The following is a 23898-nucleotide window of genomic DNA, read 5'->3' as shown; positions in this document are numbered from 1 at the left end:
TCAGCAAGGACACACTTTTGAAAAAAAACATTTTTATCTCAGTTAGGAATTTCCTTGTTGGATAAAGTTAATATTATTGATCAAAGGGGGTGATAAACCCTGCACAGGTCTGCACTCTCACACTCAGTCTTCTGGTCAATTTTGAGTCTACAATTCAGACCTGTTTGAAATGTAAAAGAAGAAAAAACGAGTATGCATTTAAGGGAAACCTGTTCACTGAAAACTTCCCTGCATCCATACAGGTGGTATATAAAGTAGTTTTTCCCTCCTCCCGTCTGGTTACCTGAAGGTATTGGATTGGCTCTGGAAACAGGTCGCTGCCGGGGATCTTCAGACTCACATTTTCTTTTGCCAGGTTAAAGACCTGCAGAAGACAACTCCCAGCAGGTGCAGGATCCACCACCGTTTTCTAGCAGACAATAAGGGAAATCAGAGCACTAATACTGATAAATATCATAGAACAAAGTCTTTTAAAGAAATGATTATATCATGAAGACTTATACATGCTATTTTTTATGGTTCATGGACCTCAAACTATTTTAGATATGCTCAAAGGATTATGAGTTAAAATGACTAAAGGTTGTGATTACCATTCTCAATAGATAACACCTGGATATATGAAGGTAAATATGGTGCAAAATGTGAGAGCTTGTAGAATACGATGTGAGAATTTGCACTTGTAAAAAATATTCATACACGTGATCTGAATTTGAAGTCACACAAAGAAAAAAAACATGAGAGCTTGTAAAAAAAAAAAAATAAATAAATAAATAAATTGTAAGTTGAAATTTGCACTTTTGATACATTGATATTTACATGAACACAATGACAGCGGCAAACTTGTAATGCAACATTTACTCGTATACTTTTTTTAAACTTGGGTTCATTTTCCATCACAACCACAACTCAGTGATTACAACCTCTAGAATCTGTCACTGCAACTTCACTATGCGCTCTCTCGCATCATGAAGTGGCCAATCTGCACGCCTCGACTTTTGCAACACTTTTGTGTTTTTTTTCTTTGTGTGACTTCAAATTCAGATCACATGTGTGTGGATATTTTTGACATGCAAATTTTAACATACAAGTTCAGATTTTTTGTTCTGCAAGTTCTCACATCGTATTCTACAAGCTCTCACATTTTGCACCACATTTACCTTCATAGTATTCTGGGAAGTGCATATGTATCATGGCATAAAATGGAAAACACAAGCTGCACATTTATTACTCAAAAGAATATTCTGTATGCATTTTTGGCATCTTATTTCACCAGAATCAAAATAGTATTGTATATGAAGACACATTTGGCCAAGAGGATTATATCATGAAGTTTCCATTCTGGCACCAAAGCTTAAAAGATATCTGCAAGCTGCCCACATGATTTCAAATTGACCTCCTGAAGACAGCTCTAATTTTAGCAGCTGCTTCATGAGGACATCATACAAAAATAAATTCAGGGGCTTGTGACAGATTACATTACCTAACCCTAAGGACAGCTCAATGTTTTGTCATGTTGTCAATGTTTTGTGGATAAATGTCTTCTTCTCTTCCAGGGCTGGAAAGCAGAATTCCAGGTTTTCCACGATGTATGGGATACACAACGTTTATGTGCAGGTATTTTCATGTTTTCTGGCTGGCTGTGCATGCATGCAAATAATCCTATATGTGTAGGTAAGTACGTAAGTAAGGTTTTTTGTAAATGTCTTTTTATTTTTGTAACGGGTGCAAGATTTATGATTGCTGCTCATACGTACCACAACGTTAACCTCTACCAGTGTGGCCGCTCCAAAGGCCAGCGCTGCAAAAATCATCCCTGTAGCCATTTTCCTCAGAGGCCTGAAGGACAGACAGTGGACACTTTTATACACCTTTCATTCAGAGCCAAGCTTTATCACATTATAAATCCGAAAAGTGATTTCCTCATCAGTGTCCTCACTGATCTTCTGCCTGATAAGAGACAGCCCCATCCCTTGTTGTGACACAATGCCATCTGTTGCAAATATGTCCCTTACAACCTGAGCTATTCTCTTAAATACATTATTATAATCAGTAATTAGAAAAGATTTCCTTCATTTGTTAACCATTTATTTGTATCTGTGGGATAAAATGGCTCATTTTCCAGTTTAAGAGACTGCTCATTTCTGCAATAAAGGGAGTATGGGAGTATCCAAAACAACAGGCTTCTACTCACGTGATGTTGATTCTGCAAAGTCCAACGAGCGGATATATGATGAGGTCAAAGATGGGCACAAAGAAAAGAATCAGCATGGCATTCAACATCTAGACAAGAGAGAGGGGAAAACATGGTCTATAAAAGCTCACTAAACCTCATAAAATCATAAAGGTTAGAGTTATACGAGAATGAGAGACTGATTATGATTCAGTATCAACTGTAAAGAGATGGCAAGATGGCAGTGATTAACAGCTGGAAAAGTGTTTTCATGAGAATGACAGCGTCACTTAGCAAGTCAAACATTGTCTTTAGTGCTTTACTTGAGATGTGCCACACACACAATATATGTTTTTAAAATGGCTGACAGGTGTTCCATAAAAGTATATATCCACTACACACAGCAGTCTGTAGGTATTAGACTGACTCACTAGATGACACAATTTCTGTTGTTTTGTCTCTGTCTCTGCACATTGAAATGAAAATGAAATGATTGCTGACATTCAGCCTTAAGTGTGTTTGAGGGTATTCACATCAATATCAGGTGAACAGCAGTTATAGAGTCCTCTATTTTTAGGAAAATACAACAAGACAATGATCCTAACTCTTACAAACTGTTCATCTGATTAAACATCCTCAAATAAATTAATCATTGACATACTGAGAAATACACTTTTTTTGCTTTCTTTCTGGGAGTTAAATCAGAGGACTTATACCATTTATATGTCTGTTAAAGTGAAACGTTGCTGATTTTTAACCGGCCTTGTGTCACAAAAGTGACAAAAGGCACCTGGGGGCGTCGCCGGCACCCAGAGCTTCCTTCTCCACGGACCTTCCCTCTTCCAGCTAAATTTGAACGGTATCATCGATGACTGTGGATTTTTGCCGTTGAATAAGTGGGGAGCTCCAGGCGCTAGCAACATGGAGGTAAGTTAAACACTGTTCGTCTGTGTAAACTACCCACACTGTGACACGAAGTATTCCTTTTAAGTATGGAGTTAGAAACAAGGAGGCAATTAGCCTAGTTAAGCATAGAAGCTGGAAGCAAAGAGAAACATCTAGCCTGACTCTCTCCAACGTTCAGAAATACACCTATTATTACCTTTAAAGGTCATTTATTGGCCGTACGCCTGTCCAGCTTTCTGTTCTTGCAGTTTACAATTGTATGAGTGCAATCTGAAGCCACCTACACATGATAAGAGGTAAACCCCAAGGTAGGGCGCAGAGCAGAGAGGCAAAGCGCAGGTATACGTCGTCATTGTTTCTGTCTTTGGTTGTGCCTTGAAAGGTCAGTGGCAACGAGGTCAAAGTTGAAATGGTTTGAACTATGAACTCTGCGCTCGGCGCCAATTCAGAGCTGTGCGTGGCGCAAAGTGTAGCGCTTCCTCCGAGTTGTCTCCACCGCTCTCCCCTCAGGAAAACAATGGCACAACCAGTGCAGAGTGGTTTTACCGTGGATCATGTGGTGGCGGCTTAAGGATGCCACAGTGTTCCTTATTCACCTCTTCTAGTGTTTTCTTGTACCAGAACACCTTGTTGTGCATTATTCCTAATTTTGGTGAGAGCAGGAGGAGCTGCACGTACCTGCATTTGGTCAGGCTTAATAACGAAGATATCTCCCTGTAAGAAAACAAAAAGATTCCATCTTAACAGGTAAGCCATTTAAAATTAACTTCATAAATTTAACAGGATGTGCAGGGTTTGCATTGCCCAATAACATTCACTTCAACCAGTTGAGTGCATGGTTTATTAAGACCATAAACAACCAGAAATTACAGGAATAAAAAATAAATTGCAACAACGCCCAACCAAAGGTAAAATCTGTTTTACAAGATGTGCAATCAGATGAATATCAAACCCACCCACTGATATCAGAGTGCAATAAAAGATGTTTAGATGATCAGCTTTTAAACATTTCTACACCATTGTCATTTCATGAAAGAAACTCTTACAAAAGCCATGTTCATCCTTGTGGCTTGAAGCGTCCAGCGGGAACCCTGCAATAAAGAAAAACACTGACTGTTAATAGCTGCATCTCATGTCACTTATTTGATAGCTCCTCGAGTCCTTGGTCCTCGGCTGAACCGGAAGTTGTTCTGTCGGTGTTCCTCGGTGAAGGCCGTCTCAAAGCTCTTATTTCTGCCCCGAGGAGGGATCATCGAGGAGCATGCATCGAGGAGCTATAGGCGAGGATACACGAGAGCAGCCTTCCCGGAAGTCGTGCAGCTGAAGGAGTTGCTTACTCCACCCAAACAGCTGACGGTATCATGTGACCCTTCAGAGGAAAAGACGTCTCATCCCTCTAAAAGAAATTTGCTTGTTTCCTCTCTCCTCCGATGATTTCCTCGCATCTTAGTCCCTCCCACGAGGAGGCACAGGAGAGACGCGAGGAAATCATCGGAGGAGAGAGGAAACAAGCAAGGGAAGAAAGTGGAGGAGTCGAGGAGGCAATTTAAGCGACATGAGAAGCACCTCATGTCAATACAGGGTTAAGTCATCAGCTTCACTGTTAGCTTAGCATAATGTGCCTAGCAGGGTTGTTTTGTTTGTTTTCTTGGAGAGAATAATAAGGAAGAACCGGTTAATATTTGACATGCCTTCGAGGGAGAAGTGAGTTTTCTTTTCTTTTCTGAGTGCATAGGCGTCTATTACGGTGGGGACGGTGGGTACGCGTACCTACCAGATTTCGTCATGAGTCATTTTGTACCCACCACTTTTTTTGAAAACCTCGTGCTCAATTTAGTTAAAAAAAAAAAAAAAAAAAAAGTCCATAACACATATAATTCTTGAGCGACAGATGCCAAAAAATCCACAACAATCTCTATCCCCACAGGGCAGGCACAGACACAGCCGCTCTGCTGCTGCGCTGGCTGCATGCTTCTCTGTTCACAACACTGCCTGTCGGGACATTCTGCTTAACGTGAAAAAAAGCTTAACGTGGTTTAATGTACCTAAACAACGATCAATGATCACCAAATTTCTCACGGCCATATCTTGTAATGAACACTTAAGCCTGTCAAAAGAACTAAACCGAAATCCAACGATTATATAAGTTATCTCACATTAGCGTTGTCTTCTTCATTGGCGCCTATGGCGAGGAAAAAGCTTGTACCTAAACAATGATCAATGATTACCAAATTTCTCTCTCATATTGCTCCTCATAACCACTGAAAACTGTCAAAAAATCGAATCAGAAATGTGGTGAAGATTGATCGTTGTTTAGGTACATCAAACCATGTTAAGCTTTTTCACGTTATGACTTATAAACCCCATGAGAACCGTGGGGAGTCAACCCACAGCCGCTCTGCTGCCCTGCTGAAAATGTGAAGCAGAAACACTTAATGTCAGATAACGTCCATAATAATTGGACTTTGGGTTTGATTTTTTGACAGTTTTCAGTGGTTATGAGGAGCAATATGAGATAGACATTTGGTGATCACTGATCATTGTTTAGGTACATTAAACCATGTTTTTATTCATTAGTAAGCTACAGGACAGCGTCTTTCAAAACATGACCTGCACAAAAGAGAGAGAAAAAAAATGATGCGTCATTGTACCCAGCACTTCTGGAAATGTACTTCCGAATGCGAAATGCTGTCCCCAGCACATTTCAAACCAAACTGACACCCATGTCTGAGTGTTATTTTGATGGAGAATGAGTTCAGAAGGAGTAAAGCTCAGACATGTTGAATGTGGCTTTGAGGTTTTCCATAATCAGATGGTTGGGTTGAGTGTTGGCCAGAGGAGAAGATAACAGATATTTATGGGATTTTATACAGTAAGAGCGCTATGACACAAAGCCTTGACCTTGTGCTGACTGAGAAGACAAGGTAATGTACAGTTAAGTATGTACAGGCAACAATAATTGAATATGATACTTGATTTAAACACTAAAATATTTTTAGGGCTTTATTTTCACAGGACAGATGAAGACATGAAAGGGGGGGACAGAGAGGGGAAATGACATGCAGCAAAGGGCCACAGGTTGGATTTGAACCCACAGCTGCTGCGTCAAGGAGTCAACCTCCACACATGTGCGCCTGCTCTACCAACTGAGCTAACCCAGCCACTATTTCATCTACATTTTGCAGGTATGTAGTCATAAACCATTGCCAACCCTAGAGCCTATTTTGACTTTTTCAGTGCACTAAACTTTAGTACATGTTGTATGAATTGTGGAGTTGGATCATAGGTGTTGTGTCTTCACATACCTGCTGATCAAACAGAGCCCAGAACATTGGCAGCGGGATGTAGAGCACCAAAACACGCAGCACCATCTTAATCTCCTCGATCAAACGCTTCTGTTAACACACAAACACACAGACTGGATGCATTATTGATGCAATGAAGCCACCAATGCTCTTTTTGAGTGCAATCCCCAGAAAAGACTCTAAAGAAGAGTGAAGGAGTCCTTCTGTTACTGAGTAATTCTCCTCAGCCCAGTCCAACCAGTGTTTCCTCTGAGGGTCATACTTCCATCTTCTCCAGCGGTTTTTGATGGCAAACTGCAAACCAAAAGACGATAACAGAAATGAAAATGGAAAAAGGGGACAGCTCAGAACGAAACAAAAGTAGATGTGTGAAATTCATACTTTTATTACAAGACACAATGTTTCTTGGACAGTACAAATAGAACTGAATAAACCCATTTGCATTTTAATAAATCATCTCGAGAAGACTGGGATATGACTCACCCCAATGCAATTGCAGACTTCCAACAGGATGTTTCCCTGGGGAGGATTCCTCTTGTACAGCACGCTGCCAGCAGTGAACACAACTGCACGAGATGGATGAAGAGTTAGGCTGGACTCAGAGGAGTGAAGAAAACAATTTATGTTGGCAACAGCTCAGCTGTTGTGCTAAGAACAATTGCTCCACTTGCCTTGTAAGAGAAGTACCAACATGCTCATATCAGCTATATATTTATTTCCTAACCAACATGAGAAGAAACAGCAGAATCTGACAGAGTGGTTTACCATTTATATTATGTTTTATCCTCTTATAATGGATTGTCAAATGCGTAAGAGAAATAAAATCTGTCATGTTGTAAACAAGCTTAGAGCCCTGAAAACACTGAGGCCCGTACTTTTGTCTCACTCTCAAATGGCCCCTCCGGTAATAAAAACACATCTTGTTTTCATAGGGAGCGGTCAGCCAAGCATGACTCCCAAAAGGTTTAGTGGGGATTCAGAGGCAAAGACAACTGACTGTCAGGTTGCATAAGGAGTTGCCTTGATAAAGAGGAAGCCCAGCCTGTGAAAAGCTTGACTTCATACGAACATGCTTTCAGCATGCAGATAGGAACCATAAAGTAAACTCAAATTCTTAAATGTGACAGTTAATTTGGATGCTGATTTTAGAATTGGGGCATTGTGTTGCAGCCTGGTGGTTTTTATGTACATGTATGTATATCCTGGAGGCATACAAAGTGCATTTATGTTTTGTTTTATGGCTTTTCTAAGCAGTTCTTTAATATCTGTAGATTTCACATCCACACAAGCTGCTACTACTGCTTGCATTCACACTTATGAGGGACAGTAATTAGTTCTTGACCATTGAGCAGCTCAAGCAGCTATACCAGAGTTTAATTGCGTTGAACCAAAAAGTATCAGAGCTCCACTAATACTATATCGACAAGGCTGACATTATTAGCTGATATTGGTTTATCACAGCTATATCCTTATCAATACATATTTTGGCAGATAAGTATGTAATAAGTTACGTATGTTTTGACCCTTATATGCTGTTTTTTTTTTTAACTTTCAAATAGCCATATCGGTCAGGCTCTAGAGAAGAGAATGTTATGCAGTCCCTACTACATGACTACTACATGTTGATTACACCTGCCTATATGATGTTACAGCTGGATGGACCCTCACCTAAAGCCACAATCATCAGAAGTGCAGGAACCCCGAAGGCCAGAGCGTAGCAGTCACCACCAAAACACTGCACATCCCCTGCAGGATATAATCCAGCGTAAACGGCATCAACACAGTGATGTCAGTCACACAGTCAACCTCATTGGGTATATAACATGTGATGAACATTAAGAATGTGAACACTCACCTCTCAGTATGGGTGTAATCACAGTCGACAAGAGGCTTCCAGCATTGATTGACATGTAGAAAATGGAGAAGAATTTCTGCCTCTCGCTGCCCTGGAGGTCATCAATGGAATAATTAGGACGCTTTAAATTATTATTTTCAAATATTGTATTCTGTGATCTTTAAGTCCACATTAAGGTTATATATTACTTTTCTAAACATTTTTATGTTAATTTAATGGATACCATGCAATTCTAGCACTGTAGAATTTTGTGTAACCCATTCTTAACGTGTTTTTTAATCTTTCTATTCTGACAATTTTAAATCAAAGCTGCATTTGCCTATTTTGGACCATTTGTCTATTTTCATTTACAAATCCAGCATAGACTTAGGAACATTTTTTTTAAAGATTATTTTTTGGGCATTTCCGCCTTTAATGATAGGAAAGCAATGAAAGGGGGTCGAACTCGAACCCTAGACATTCTGCATCGAGGCATGAACCTCTGTATATGTGCGCCCACTCCACCGACTGAGCTATCCTGGCCACAGTTTGTGTCCACCTGATGAATATAAGTTTAATATTCACATATTCACTCTGGTTTGGTCTCAACAAACTCCTGAGAAAACTATCTGGCTCTTTAGCTGCGGATTTTTTACTTTTTTAATGTACAACAACAACAATGAGGTAAAAGAGGCTGAAACGCAACACATAATTATGTGACTTTCGCATTATGAACACTGAAACAAGTCTTTTAATTCAACATTCATACCAAAAACATTGTTTAATGCAGTTTTTTTGATCGTCACAACTGGTACATGCACAGGGTTTCCCACACTTAAACATTTTCAATCTCTGTTTGGTATTATTCCCATTACCGTGTACTGAATGTTTATGAGTGAACCACTGTGGCACAACAGTTAAGCAGCTTTTATTGATGCCATAACTTTTTTTGTCTTTTACTGCAGAAGGCCTGAAGAAACTATCTGTAAAACTAACACGTAAATCTATAGGCACTAAGGTGAATTGCAGGGAAGCTGTTGTATAGAGAGTAATACTTTGGTTGACAACATTTTTTATCTTGGTGACCCAATCAAAATCTTCCATTATCAATGGATGGTACTTTCTACTGACTAATTTTCTGGTCATACGTGGCATTTACTGATTCATTTTACAGATATTGTTTCACTGTGTCCTTCAAAGACAATACAAACAGTACCAACTTTTGTGTCTTGAAACTAAAGAGAAAGTTCGGTGACTTACATGCTCCTCGTCAAACTGGTCTCCGCCAAATGCCGCCACGCAGGGTTTGATTCCTCCGGTGCCGAAGGCTATGAGTATCAGACCTAACATGGACAGAGCACTGCAACACAACATACAAATGACCTGCTGTTGATGCTACTGGACGTGGACTATATACTGTATATACAGTGTGTTAAATGTGGTACTGAAAGTATTAGCCTATTAATTGATTAGTCGACCCAACACAATAAGTAATGCACTGTGATAATCAATTGATTGTTAAATTAATTTATCAAGAAGGTTTTCTCTAATGTGGGACACAGAAGAAGAATTAATCTAGTGCTTGAACAATTGTGATTAATTTGGCTAATCTATTCATAATTTAAGTAATTTATCAAGCAAAAATACCAAACATTTATTGGTTACAGTTTCTTAAAAGTAAAACACTCATTTGAAGTGTATCATTGTAAAATGAACATGTTTGGATGTTGGACTGTTGGTTGAACAATGAGCAATTTTAAGATGTCATCTTGGACTGTGGTCGTCTTATGATTAATTGACTGATCTAATAATTTGTCTAATCAAGAAAATAATCAACATATAAATCAATGATGAATATAATTGTTGTAACTGCCTAACCTGAGCCTGGTTGAAGACCTCTGAATCCCACATCTCTAACATGTTGAGGGATTCAAAGTTAAAGAAAATGGCAATTCACTCTGATTCTTTGGCTAGCCTAATACATCTGTGGGCTCTTAATACACAGTCATGATAAGGAACTCTTTATATTCTGTCTAACATCACTTAACTATGATTCTGCCTGCTCAAAATGACTGAATCATCCCCAGATAACTTACATGTGCATGCTGTTGTTTCCCACAGTGGGAATGGCTCCAACCGACTTGACCACATGCCCGATCACGTAGACAATGGATAGGTAGATGATGGTCCTGTTGAGAGCAAACTGGGATTATGATCATTCAAAGCTGCACTCTTATTACCATACAATATATGTGTGTGTGGTCAGGGTGATTCATCTCCACTCAGTGGCGGATCTAGAACATTTTACATGGGATGGCAAAGGGGGAGCGAGAGATCTTGGCAGGGTGTCTGGGGAAGACGGTACATGGGAACCCCCATATGTAAACACACTGCTATGCCCTACTATGCCCCGCAACACCCTGCCAGGCTCTGAACTGCGACAACTATTATTTCTAGTCATAGTTCCATTATCTTTGTTGTTACTATAATTGCCACCATTCATCATACCAACTGCTATAATTATTATGAATCTTAATTCTCTATATCTGTATATCTGTATCCGTCTCTGTGTCTCAACTGGCAGCAGCAGATGGCTGCCCACCAAGAGCCTGGGTCTGTCTGAGGAGAAAATGTTGGTAACATTATGAAGTCTATGTTGGCTTGACTAGTGTTCCTCTGTTCTATACAGACCGTCGTCTCAATAACCTTTTTTGAACTCTTTGCATGGCCCAAACCACAGTTTGATGCAATGGATTGTTTTTACCCATCCGGGGCAGATGCTCTGTCAGCATCAGACTCTTGAATGTTGTGCTGTACCACTGTATAGATTACTGCAAGGTGATGTATGTATGTAAAGCTGTTCTTGCCTCGAAAAAGAACCAAGTGTGGTCAAAATATCTGCAATAAAATAAATACATTGGAGCTTCATGTGAACTCCCTCCAAACAGGTGCTTAGACGGACTAGAAGTTGTTTGTGCAGTTACAAAAACAATATCCAGTTGTGTTCAAGATAATCTTGAAGCTCTGTCACTGGATGTTGAACCGGGATGGGTGTTGTTGGGCGAGCCCTTTTTAAACTGCATGACACTGTTTCCTTGCACTAATAATAAGTATGTCATAATTCTGACTCAACTAGTTATTACAGTAAGTGAGATACATTTCAATAGAACTTAGCCAACTTGTATTTCTCAATCTGATACATTTGACCTTTTTTTGTGTTTGACTCATGCAAGATTTTTATCTACTACACTACTTTTTTATTTTATTTAAAATGCAAGTAAAACTGTAGGAGGTAAGAGATGAACAGACATAGAGCAGTAATTACTATTACCTTCCACATGTCATGTTAACCATATTATTATAATGCAGCAATTTAATCATTAGCACTTATTTCACATGCAGTTTGATTAGATGCATTTCTGTTTAAAATTGTGACTTGTGATTGTGCATACACTAGCCGTATGGTATTAATAGCCTATAAAAAATAGTAGGATCCTAATATTGATTTCTATTGTTGAAAAGTAGCTAAGTACATTTACTTAAGTATTGTATTATATACTTAAGTACAATTTTGAGGGATAGGCTACTTGTACCATTTCATGCCACTTTACTTCCACTCTACATCAGAGGATGATATAAACTTTATTCTCTACAACCATATATTTGATTATTATTACTACAGATTGTTTTACATAGAAAATATATCTTTAGATTATGAAATATGATACACTGTCATAGAGTTATACCCCAAAGTCAATGAAATGTTTTAAAATGTTTATAAATTAGATGAACCTTGGCCAGATATGGCACTGAAATATTGCTTAAATGTTATTGCATCAGTTACAGGTTAAATTATATATAATGATATAACACTACTGAAAATGGCCCTTCTGCATAATTAGTACTTGTGATAAGTATATTTTGCTGATAAAAGTTTTGTATATGTAATTTAGTTCATTTTTAATGCAGAAATATATAGAGTATTTGTAGTGATGATGTTAATGGCAGCTGTAGCTTGCTTCCTGAGCTGGATCGGCCTGTACAGGAAGCAAGCTACAGCTGCCATTAACATCTGTTGTTGAAGAGTTTAAGGTGGTTAAAGCCCGGCAGGTGATAATGCTTCGTGACAGTAGTGACCAATTGGTCCGCCAAACAGATATCACCATCTGCACAGGACGGAAATGGACTGTGGCAGACGCAGAGGCAAGGTTAGCACTGGTGGCTTAAAGGTTAGAGAAGCGAGCGTGGGACCGGGAGGTCGCCGGTTCAATCCCCAGACCGGCAGGATAAAAGCTGGGTGGGGAAAGTGAAAGAGCAGCACTTGTCCCTTCCTCATTACCACCACTGAGGTGCCCTTGAGCAAGGCCCTTAACCCCAACCGCTCCAGTGGAGCTGCTCAGTGGCCAGCAGATCAGACTGTGGTTGTACTAGGCAGCTTCCAGCTATGAGTGTGAAACTGTGTGAATGTGACAGGTCATCATTGCAAATGAGAAATTGTTCTCAATTGACTTACCTGGATAAATAAAGGTTAAAAAAAAAGGTTACACCACAAAGACATCGTGGGGAAGGTCAACCAAGGCAGGAGTCATAACCAGAGCTAGGGACGCTAATGCCAAAGGTCGCCGCAGCCTAGTCCAGGAAGAGCTCCATATGGTGGAGGAGGAGGATAGGCAAGCGAGGGCAGCAGCCATGAAAAACCAGGGGAGGTGGATATGTGGGGCATGGAGGAGAAGAGGATCAAATTCCTCCTGTGCTCCACATACGATGTCCTACCAACACCAGTGAACCTCCATTGTTGGGGGCTGGCTGAGAGCCCAGACTGCACGCTGTGTGGGAAACCGGCAAGCCTTGAACATGTGTTGTCATCATGCCAGGCTAGCCTGGCTGATGGCAAGTTCAGATGGAGGCATGACCAGATACTTGCCGAGCTGGCTGCAGACCTGGAGGAAGAGAGAAGGAAGACCCACAACAGCACAAGGACGACAGCACCCAGTTTGATCAGGTTTGTTAGAGCAGGGGAGAGCTCTAGCGGGACATCCACTGGTGCAGGAATCCTGACATCTGCTACTGACTGGGACATGAGAGTTGACCTCAGGAGACAGCTCAAGTTTCCAGAGGAGATCACTACCTCAACTCTCAGACCAGACATAGTTCTGTGGTCCAGAGCAACAAAACAAGTGGTGCTGCTTGAACTGACTGTGCCATGGGAGGAGAGGATAGAAGAGGCCCATGAGAGAAAGCTTGGGAAGTACCAACCACTCACCCAACAGTGCCAACAGGTGGGATGGCTGGCATGGAACTTGCCAGTGGAGGTAGGCTGCCGAGGATTTCCTGGGCAGTCACTTTGGAGCGCCATGTCCAGAATTGGAATAAGAGGTCCCAGCAGGAGACGGCTCGTGGTGAATATCACAAGACGAGCAGAGACAGCATTGAGATGGCTGTGGCTGAAGCGCTGTGAGCGATGGAACAACCCACCGGGTAGGGAGGGAACATAAAAGAGCACTGGCTGTGGAGGGGGGCTGCCCCAGGACGCTGGGGTTAGCTGTCAAGCCCTCTGGAGGTGTTGTGGGTTAATTGACGAAACACTGTTGAAGGAGGGTACCCACCTGATGACCCGAAGAAAGCACCTTGGGGTCACACCACAAAGCTCAGTAGGTTTGACTTGTAAAACGTGAGTGTTGGCCATCACCTCAAATAGCCAGCTGGGACTTCACCCAGCCATTGAGGTGAGAGCGATGATCCCATCGTATTTCAGACAATGATATAGGCTGGGATTATTAATGTGTTTTGTTCTCCACTTTTGGAATAATTGTCAAACTTAATTATCTCGATGAAATAATAACTACATGAGTGATAATGATAAAACATAACTCAGCAACAGCCCAACATTACACTGTGGACTTACTCATGAAAAACAAATAAAAAATAAATAATGTCTATCATAGTGTATGGTACAGCTTAAATACACAACATAAATGTGTACTTAAGATAAACGTAAACAGTGGTGGAAGTACTGAGATATTTCATTGAAGTAAAAGTAGCAGTACCACAGTGAAAAAATACTCTGTAAAAGTAAAACTCATGCATTCAAAATATTACTCAAGAAAAAATACAAAAGTATTAGCAATACAATATACTTAAAGTAGAAAAAGTAAAAGTACTCATTATGCAGAATGTCCCATTTTAGAACAATGTCTATTTATATTATTGGATTATAATTAGTGGAAGCATTAATGTTGGCCTACACACATGTAAACACGTACAATATTTCCCTCTGAAATGTAGTGAGGTAGAAACATAAAATAGCATAAAATAGAAATACTCAGGTCAAGTAAAAGTGCCTTAAAAACTCAAGTACAGTATTGTTACTTAGTTACTTTTAACTAGAGATTCTCCGATACCGATACCAGTATCGGTATCGGCTCCGATACTGCCTAAAACGCTGGTATCGGTATCGGGAAGTACTGGAGCTTATGCACCGATCCGATACCACGTAATAAGGCGAAGAAAATAAGAAAATCTACGTTAAAGGAGTTTATTTATGTTCTTTTTCCGTTATAACTGACTGTCAAACTGGATAATAAAAGAAAGTTCTGGGGTGTTCATTGTTTGTTTGTTCATGTTTCACAAAGAGTTTAACCTGAGCCAGACAGACAACAAAGATAGAAATCGTATCACATCCATACAGGGATAGTAGTATACAGTTGTTAAAACATAACAATATATGACACACTGGTATCGGATTGGTACTCGGTATCGGCCGATACGCAAGTTCAGGTATCAGAATCGGTATCGGGAAGCAAAAAATGGTATCGGGCCATCTCTACTTTTAACCACTCTAAGTACGTAATTAATGTAAAGCAAGCAAGATATAATAAGTACAGTGAGGTTACACTACTTTATTTAAGGATTTTAGCTGTTGCATGTAAATTTGCAGTTTTACATTACATGTCATTTAGCTGACGCTTTTATCCAAAGCGACTTGTAATTGCTACATATGTCAGAGGCCACACGCCCCTGGAGCAACTAGGGTTTAAGTGTCTTGCTCAGGGACACGTTGGTTGATGTATCGCAGTGGGAATCGAACCCAGATCTCCCACACTAAAGGCATGTGTCATATCCACTGCGCCATCACTACCTATTATTATGCAGTAAATATTATTTAGATATAATATTATTCAAAACAAATTCTTAACTTGCACATATTTGTGCATCTCCTTCGGTGGTCTTCTCCTGCACTGACCCGCCTGGTCTCTCCAGTTTACTGCCTTCCCCTTCTTCATTACCCTCCTTCTATTCCTCCTGTGCGCTACTCAGAGTTTTCTTGGCTGGCAATATCCCCACTTTTACGCTTCAGCTAATATCTCCAGCTACTCTGGCCTGCAAAAGTCAGGATGTGAAAAGCTCTGTTTATCCTATTACATTACACTGTAGGGCCCTGTAGCTAATAAGTAGCCTAACAAACATAAAATCAGAAGAGATTTATTACATGCACACAACAGTTATGTTTAGACTACTTAATCCTTGTAACCTTGTATTTGTTGTTTTCCCAGTTTGACAGTAAAGGAAGTCGCCTGACTGGAAGTGGATTTTATAGTACTACTTAACTAATCACATACAAATGATCGGTCTCAGCAAGCACTGTGTAGTGTGTTGTAACGTAACACCACTGAAACGGCGACCCTGTGTAAACATGCCAGTTTGTAATATTTTGTATTATGCTGTTCTTGTCTTTACTAAAATCAAAATTAATCAAAGGGCAGAATGCTCTTAAAAATCACGAGGGAGCGATTTGACTTTTGACTAATATAATAGACGCACTGCTGTTGATGCTGACTCACCTTTAGCATACAATACATTTATTACAAATTTAACTTTAAATTAAACGTGTGTTTAAACTTGACCTGGGGATACTGACTTCACCTTCAGAGGCTCGGGGGCAGCTCAGTCGCTCCAGTCTTTGCTGGGATGCAGGGCCACCACGCAGCAGACTCGCTGTGTGTGATTTGTGACACGTTTGATGCAGGGACGTAGCTAAGTATTTGAGGGGCAAGGGGCTAAGATTACATCTACAATTATAATTTATTATTAATTAATATAAATTAATTGTTTGTTTCAATGTTTTAAGAAGCTTGTGGACATAGTGGCAGTTTGTTTTTACAAGTACAGTTTTTTGAACACCAAAGTTAGGGGGGCAGCTGGGGGGGCAAGGTCCTACAGTGGGGGGTCAGCTGCCCCCCCCTTACCCCCCCTGGATCCGCCCCTGTCTCCACTTATAGGTGGTGTTATACAATTTAGACAAAGCTCACAGGTTAAAGGACTGAAATACTGCATGATGTATTACAAACTGAAATCATGCGCCACTGATGATGATGCAACCACAGATGTTTGCTGTACATACACTACCATTCAAAAGTTTCTAATCTTCAGCCACAAAAACTTGATTGGGTACAGTCAAATTGGTTGAGAGGACTACCCTATATATTTTTAATGCTCACTGATGATTTTATGTTGTATAAAGTCCTCTTTACACATATGTTATTTAGTTTTTTACATGGAGAACAAAATGCTGTACAATAATTCAATCAGACTGACAACTGAAAGGGCAGAAAGAGAGATCCCTCTCAGCAACAGTTGAATAAGAAGAGAATAAATTGCCATTGTCATTTTTTTTTTTAAACTGGAAGCTTTGCATCAAAATGTGTGCAGATTTAAATAGGAACAGGTTCCTGTTTCCGTGTCAAATGCACAATAATGCAGCCTATAACAAGCTGACTTAACACCCTGTCTACGACACCGACCACACCCTCTGTATTTTTGTAAGTAGATCCAAAGAAAACGGTTTAAATAGTAAGGTCTGTGGATTACTACTTTTGTGATTTGGGGTGAACTAACCCTTTAATGCATTTGGGGATGAAGGACACAGGGACTCACTTGAATTTTCCGAGCCATGAGTCAGCAATGAGAGCTCCCAGTATGGGTGTGAAGTAGCAGAGGCCGCTGAAGGCGTGGTATACCGCGGTGGAGAGGTCCTTGTCCCAGTGCAGGTAGGTGAGGAAGTAGAGCGTGAGCACCGCTGTGAACAGACACACAAGCATGAGGGGAATGATACTCCCAACTCCACATATAAAGTCCAAATACCTAATACCATGTCTTCAGGACCTGTACTACTCAAAAGTCTCATTCAATGTGGTTAATTTCTGTGAGTGGGTCAGTCATTACAAACTCATTCTGTGAGCATTGTTCAAACCAATAGAGATGTATTTTATGCTAAGAAGGTAGCTGTTTAGAGAGCTACTCAAGAGGAAATGAAAGGAATGTTAAAGGTCCTGTATTGTAAAAAGTGAGATTTCCATGTCTTTTTTATTATAAAGCAGGTGCTATATAAATACTGTGAAAGTGTCAAAATGCCGACTCCACGGAGAAATGCACACAGCCCGTATTTAGAAACTGTGCCTTTAAACGAGCTAGCAGGACTTCCATACGGTTTTGATGTCACAACTATATGGGTAGAAAATGCCGCTACAGTTATTCCCGGCTGCAATGACAGTGCAGAGACTCCAGATGCAGAAGACCTGGAAATGCTGAACAATCAGAACAGACCAGGACTTTTTGGTGGGGGAACTTAAAGAGACAGGCGCTAAAACGTAGTGTTTCAGACAGAGGGTGAATACAGGTATATTCAGACAGACAGTATGAGAAAAAGAATCAGTTTTTTGAACATTAAAGCATGTAAACATGTTCTATAGTAGAAACCCAAAATATAAGTATGAACCTGGAAATGAGCACAATACTGTATGGGACCTTTAAATGCATAAACTCCTCTGTTTGCTGCTGTTACCAGCCTAAACGTGTCTTTCATCACTAAATAAGCCATTGAGACAAATAGTTGCATGGCAATGTTTATTATTAACCTTGTATACTGTTTGTCCAACATGCCTTGAAGTAAACACAACTCACATTGGTAACTCAGCAACCAGAAAACCAGCTCCAGTAGTACCACTTTGTGTGTCATTTGAGTGCATTTTTTCTGGTAGCAAACCCTAAATTATCTGACAAATAAACTCTCTATTCAAGGTCCACCTACTGTTTTTTTTCATGAGCTTCGTATTACATCTCATGATCTTCCTTATGAGTTTGCTCAGTTGTTAGTCCACACACAAAAACACGCCATGCAAAAGCACCATTTTGCAAATGCAATTGAACGCTTTGGATAAAAGCTAGTACGTCGACCTTGAATTACAGTAAGATTGCCTTTACAAAGTATTGTCAAAAATTAACTTTCATGCTCAGCTCAAATGATTGATGTTATGAGGACACGAGGATCGCCAGAACACACAGAAGCTTATGGTGTTTTCTGACGGTCCAAAGCTACACCTTTTAGTAGGACTCTGAACTGTGACAGCTGTTAACTCAAAATGAACTGTTCCAGTGCTGAAATGATTATTTGATTTTTTTATTAACAGATTAATAATGTAATTCATTTATCAAGCAACAATGTCAAACATATTCTGGTTCCTGTTTCTCAGATGTGATGATGCTGTTTTTTTACTTTTTTATTTCATTATAAATTCAAATTCAATTCAATCTTTGGATTTTGACTGCTTGGCACACAAAACAAAACATTTGAAGACATCACTTTGGGCTCTGGGAAAACCTCTGGGCATCCATTCACATATTTCTGACATTTTATAGACATGCCATTAACTAATAATTACATTAATCATGAGTTGCTGCTCTACAATTTCTATTAGTTGAATCCTAAGTTCACTGAACTTGAAAAACACTTGACATAAAGGTCAATTATAGTAAGTTGTTCAGTCACATTGACAAGCGCTTTATATACTGTATTTACTTCTCAGTTACTAACAGTGCATTTAAAAAAAAGAGAGGTTTGGTGCAAAATGGTATGATCATTTTTTACTTCAATAGAGTAAATGATTCATTTAAAAAAAATAGTCAATACATAAATTGATAATGACAATCATTTGCAATTGATCTGTTTCATAATATACTGCTTCATGAGATACTTGTCGCTCTCACAATTACCTTTCAAATCATCAAGTGGAATTCACTTCCCTGTCATAAATCAGCACCAATCCTTCAGATGAAAATACTTGCACAATGATTCAATTTAAACAGCTTGAAAAGGAAATGGCCCTTTTGCATGGCATGTTAATATGTGTGTGTGTGTGTGTGTGTGTGTGTGTGTGTGTGTGTGTGTGTGTGTGTGTGTGTGTGTGTGTGTGTGTGTGTGTGTGTGTGTATGTGCGTACTGATTGAAGTAATGTGACAGACAGACATGTGACTATAAGTGAGGTCATGTGAAGAAAGAAACTCCCGCCTTATCTGTCCATTATAGGCTCTCTGTGATGTGGCCCCCATTGACCCATACTTAACCAGTTTAACAAGCTAAGTATGATTACTAATTCAACTTTTTGTCAAGGACCTTTCCCACTTAAAGATATAATATGCAACATTTCCGCATTAAAATGTCTACAAATTACTAGACCTATGATATATAGGTTTAGTTATGGCTAACCTCTTGGCGCGTGTGTGTATGTGTGTGTGTGTGTCATTTGGGTATATCTTGGCATTTGTATCTGGGCAGACTATATACTTTCCAGAGATCCAAACAGTCATTGGTCTTTTCTTTGTTTGTTCGGTCATAGAAACAGTTCTGTACTCGCAACACTAGCAGAGAAAAAAATCTGTACTACCAAATGTTGTTGAGACCGAAGATTTGCATACCTACCTTTCATGCCATAGTAGGAGAAGCGTTCGCAGAACTCGTTCACCACAATGAAGCAGATGCTGGCTGGGTAATTGGTCCCACATAGTTTCTATAAGAGGCAAAGTTTGTTTACTGAATAATGTTTAACACTTTCTAAGCGACAACATAAAGTATAAGAGTGAGACATTGTTTTATACAAACCTACTGACAACAAATCCATAATAATCTAATAAACTTATCTCTTTTATCCAAATAAAAACTTGTTGATTGAATCAATAGTTTACCATCTTTTAACAGGGTTGATCAATATTTTGTCATAAAACGGGAGGAGTGTGGCCGATGCATTCTTCCTGTTAGTTAATCACTCATTAGTTACTCAAGTGAATCATTATGCGGTAATATAAGTTATACAACTGTAAGGCTTCTGATGTGACCATGCTCAGCTGAACTGCTGAAAATGGTTAATATAATTTTGTAATAAGCAGATACACTGCTGGTTATTGTAACTTTTATACTAACTCATTTGTCCATTAGTTTGAAAAGGCGGAAACCAAACCCCTTAAAAAAACCTTAATTGGAAAAGCCCCTAATTAAAAAATTGAGTAAAATTTAAAACACACAATGGTCTTCCATCCATCCATCGTAATCATCTTATCCGGGGTCAGTATATTCATACAGTATATAACATTTGTGATAATCTATTGATTGTTAATGTAATTTATCAAGAAAATATTCTCTGTTTCGGGTGCCCATATGTAGAGGTTTATTCCTCAACACAGAGGCCCAGGGTTCGAATCCCATCTGCGGCAATTTCCTGCATGTCTTCTCCCTCTCTCTCCCCTTTCATATCTAAGCTGTCCTAATGATAAAAGGTGGAAATGCGCCAAAACAAAGGTCTTTAATATATATTCTCTGTTTCCAGCTTCTCAAATGTGAGAATTTGCTGCTTTCACCTGTTTTCTACCATATTTTTTGACAAAGCAAACATATAAATGTCACCTTGGGTTCTGGGAAACTGTGATGGGCATTACAGCACTTTTATATCTTGGCTCACCAGTCAATCCATCAATTAAGAAATAATTAGCAAATTAATCAGTAATAAATATTGTTGGACCTGACCTCATGTTACCTTACAGTGAGTTTTACACAATGATACAGTTTTAAAAATTGGGAAAAAGAGAGCACTGATTGTGGTATCAGCAGATACTCTGAGCTGAGGTATTGGGAGAGAAAAGGTTGGATTGGTGCATTCCTGATTGTAATGGGTTATATTTTGCGGTATTGCTTCTAATACTAAAATTACAACAACAAATATTTTCTTTCTTCCCTCTAGTTGTATCTGTCCATGCAAATACAGTACTTTTGGTTGCTACAATGGAGATAAATGTAATTGTGTGTGCAGTCCTCACATAATTGACATAGCCTTACATTTGTTTTTGTCTACAGCATCTTCAGAAAGTCCTCAGAAATAGGAAAACGTAACTTTTGAACAGTTTCATGACATCTGAGTGAACTCAATTTAATGATGAGAATCATGTGAAAGAGGTGTGGTTGTTTTGTCAATCATTCACTGCCTCACTGTCAACAGTTGGCACAGGGACTATATCCTCAGTAGAAGTTAATTTCAGTGAATACTGATGACATGAAAGACAGATATCTCAAAACCTGGGCAAATAAAAAGGAAACTCCATGTAGGCTATATTCTGCATAGATAATAATAGCAGCCTAATAACAATAATAATGGGATAATACAAATGGTATTTGTAAAGTGTTTTTTTCTAAACCCAAAACGTCAGCGATGAGTTATTATGGAACCCATGCAACTTCTAGGCCCTTCAATAGCATTCACACACTACTATTAGCCAGGCCATGCGTCCATGCTTACGCAAGGTAACGTAGCCCGATTTGTTCAGGTCCTATCCCCTGACCAATCGGCTATCCTAATCTTAACCACTCGAGGCCAATGCCTATAACCCCAACCAATCGAGCTGCTTCGTAGGGCGGGACTTGCCTAGAAGTTACGTGGGATCCATAATATTGCGTTAGAGATACAAAACAAAAACATTAGACGTAAAAGCACTGTAACATACACAGTAGGCTAGCTGACATAATATATTTCAACGTGTTTTCAAATGCATGTTTAGATATCTCTAGTGGAGATAAAATAAGTTTGCTTGTATTTTGGTGACACGACCCAAACGATTTATCGCTCAAAAGAAGACCATCAGTAGGCTACAACTTTTGGTTTATCCCCGGTTCTCTAAAAACATGAGCGAGGTAGATACCGAAATGAATGTTGAAAGAGAACACAATTGTGCATAGGCACTAAATGTCTGTACACGGTCCCCAACCTGTGCGCCTGTTGCATCATCTTACGACAGTAATCATTTATCATAACGGTTCAGTCGGTGAGAGCAGATCGCTTTCTGACTGTAACACACGTCTGCAGTTTGACTTAAAAGACAAGAAAATACATATGTTTACTTCATGTACAGACATGCATGTGCACACTCCGCATGTGCACACTCCTGTGATCCAGAAGGACTCGATACAACTTTTTACGGTGGATTTAAATGATTTTTTAATTAACTTGTTAAACAACCTGAATGACTCAGTTTATGTTGCACAAAAACATCGCTTATGCTTACCTTAGTCATGTTGTTTTCTTTGCTGGTGAGATTTTAGATGTTTACTTGCGCATCTGGAGCTCCTGACTGATCTCCAAGTCCGTCCCACTCTGCACTGCTCTCTGAGGGTAGCTACGACTGTAAAACTTCGATCATGTGTAGGCTACCCTCTTGAAGGCGAATTAAAGTTAATATTCCACCACAAAACTTGGACTTGTTCCTTTACGAGCTTCAGTGGGCCTCCGCAGACTTCAGCTCTAGTGAAAAAAGACTCTTAACAGACAGAAATTAATATTTCTGTCTAAGAATTATATAAAAAATCGAATTAACTTAGCCTACTGTTTGTGGAGCAGGAGGTCCGTAGTTTTAGTGAAGTGAAGTGCTGATCAGCAGCCTATTTGTAACCTACAATGGGGTCGTTGTAAAGCTCACAGCCGCAGACCTGACTGTGGGATGCAAGTGTTGGCCAAGCTGCCTCTTTTCTTCGGATGAATAATTACTAATTTCATTTCAACTGACCGTGACCATGAGCAACATGCACTACCTCGTGTGTGTGTGTGTGTGTGTGTGTGTGTGTGTGTGTGTGTGTGTGTGTGTCTTTGTAGTCTGACAAGTCAGTCACCTAGTTACATTGAAAATAGTTCCTTTTTTTTTAGTCATCTTCACATGTGTTTGACTTTTTATTGCATAATAGTTAGCATAATAGTTAGCAGATCTCCACAAGACAATGGGTGACGTCACACATGCGCTGTCCATTAATATACAGTCTGGTTTGAACATGTATTTCGTTAAAAAAAAAAAAGCAACACAGCGGCTGCTGCAAAAGAGAGAGAATTTCCGTGGGAGAAAACTGCTGCTAAAGTAAATGCAAGTTCCAATATAGTGTATTAATATCATATTTATATTTGCAATCCTGCGGGCGAAAAAGTCCTAGACCTAATCCCATTCTGAGGCTGCAGCACCATTATTAACATAATTATAATTAATTTTATTTCAAAGGGTTTACTGGTTTGTGTACACTACAAAAACGTTTAAAAAACGTTTCAGAGCGAGTCACTCTCTTCTGACGGCGCTTTGCTATACTATACAGTGGCTTTCCCACTCAATTGTACCTTCTGTCAACCTGAACAAACTGGAACTTTCCTGCATATGGTCTGGGAGTGTGAACAGGTGCATGAGTTTTGGAATAAAACAACATCAATAATATCTGATGTGATAGGATGTCGAGTTCATACTGTTCTCAAGTTTCAAGTGTGCCATACATCCTCAACCCAGCGCCTGTGTGTGGGAGGCATATCTGACTTCCAATTACACAAAATAAG

The 23898-nt window shown here is 39.5% G+C and overlaps 1 protein-coding gene across 1 annotated transcript in view; it reads right to left on the bottom strand.

Annotated features, from left to right (window-relative positions):
• slc15a2 (solute carrier family 15 member 2) overlaps window positions 1-23109 on the bottom strand; it is a 29051-nt gene extending 5942 nt beyond the window's left edge. The window contains exons 1-15 of the mRNA XM_031324315.2: window positions 22598-23109; window positions 19971-20058; window positions 17150-17291; window positions 10312-10404; window positions 9476-9575; window positions 8237-8327; window positions 8050-8127; window positions 6865-6947; window positions 6592-6675; window positions 6382-6471; window positions 4123-4167; window positions 3755-3790; window positions 2192-2280; window positions 1755-1836; window positions 284-409 (exon numbers count right to left, since the gene is read on the bottom strand). Of these exons, the coding sequence (XP_031180175.1) occupies window positions 284-409; window positions 1755-1836; window positions 2192-2280; window positions 3755-3790; window positions 4123-4167; window positions 6382-6471; window positions 6592-6675; window positions 6865-6947; window positions 8050-8127; window positions 8237-8327; window positions 9476-9575; window positions 10312-10404; window positions 17150-17291; window positions 19971-20058; window positions 22598-22606 (1236 nt within the window). The 5' untranslated portion in view covers window positions 22607-23109. The remainder of the gene's footprint in view (window positions 1-283; window positions 410-1754; window positions 1837-2191; window positions 2281-3754; window positions 3791-4122; window positions 4168-6381; window positions 6472-6591; window positions 6676-6864; window positions 6948-8049; window positions 8128-8236; window positions 8328-9475; window positions 9576-10311; window positions 10405-17149; window positions 17292-19970; window positions 20059-22597) is intronic.
• Window positions 23110-23898: the final 789 nt, after the last annotated feature.

The sequence above is a fragment of the Sander lucioperca genome, chromosome 8, assembly GCF_008315115.2.
Source record: "Sander lucioperca isolate FBNREF2018 chromosome 8, SLUC_FBN_1.2, whole genome shotgun sequence".
In the NCBI taxonomy this organism is placed as follows: Eukaryota; Metazoa; Chordata; class Actinopteri; order Perciformes; family Percidae; genus Sander; species Sander lucioperca.
Note: the sequence above shows the minus strand (reverse complement) of the source record. Positions and strands in the feature narration are given on the sequence as shown.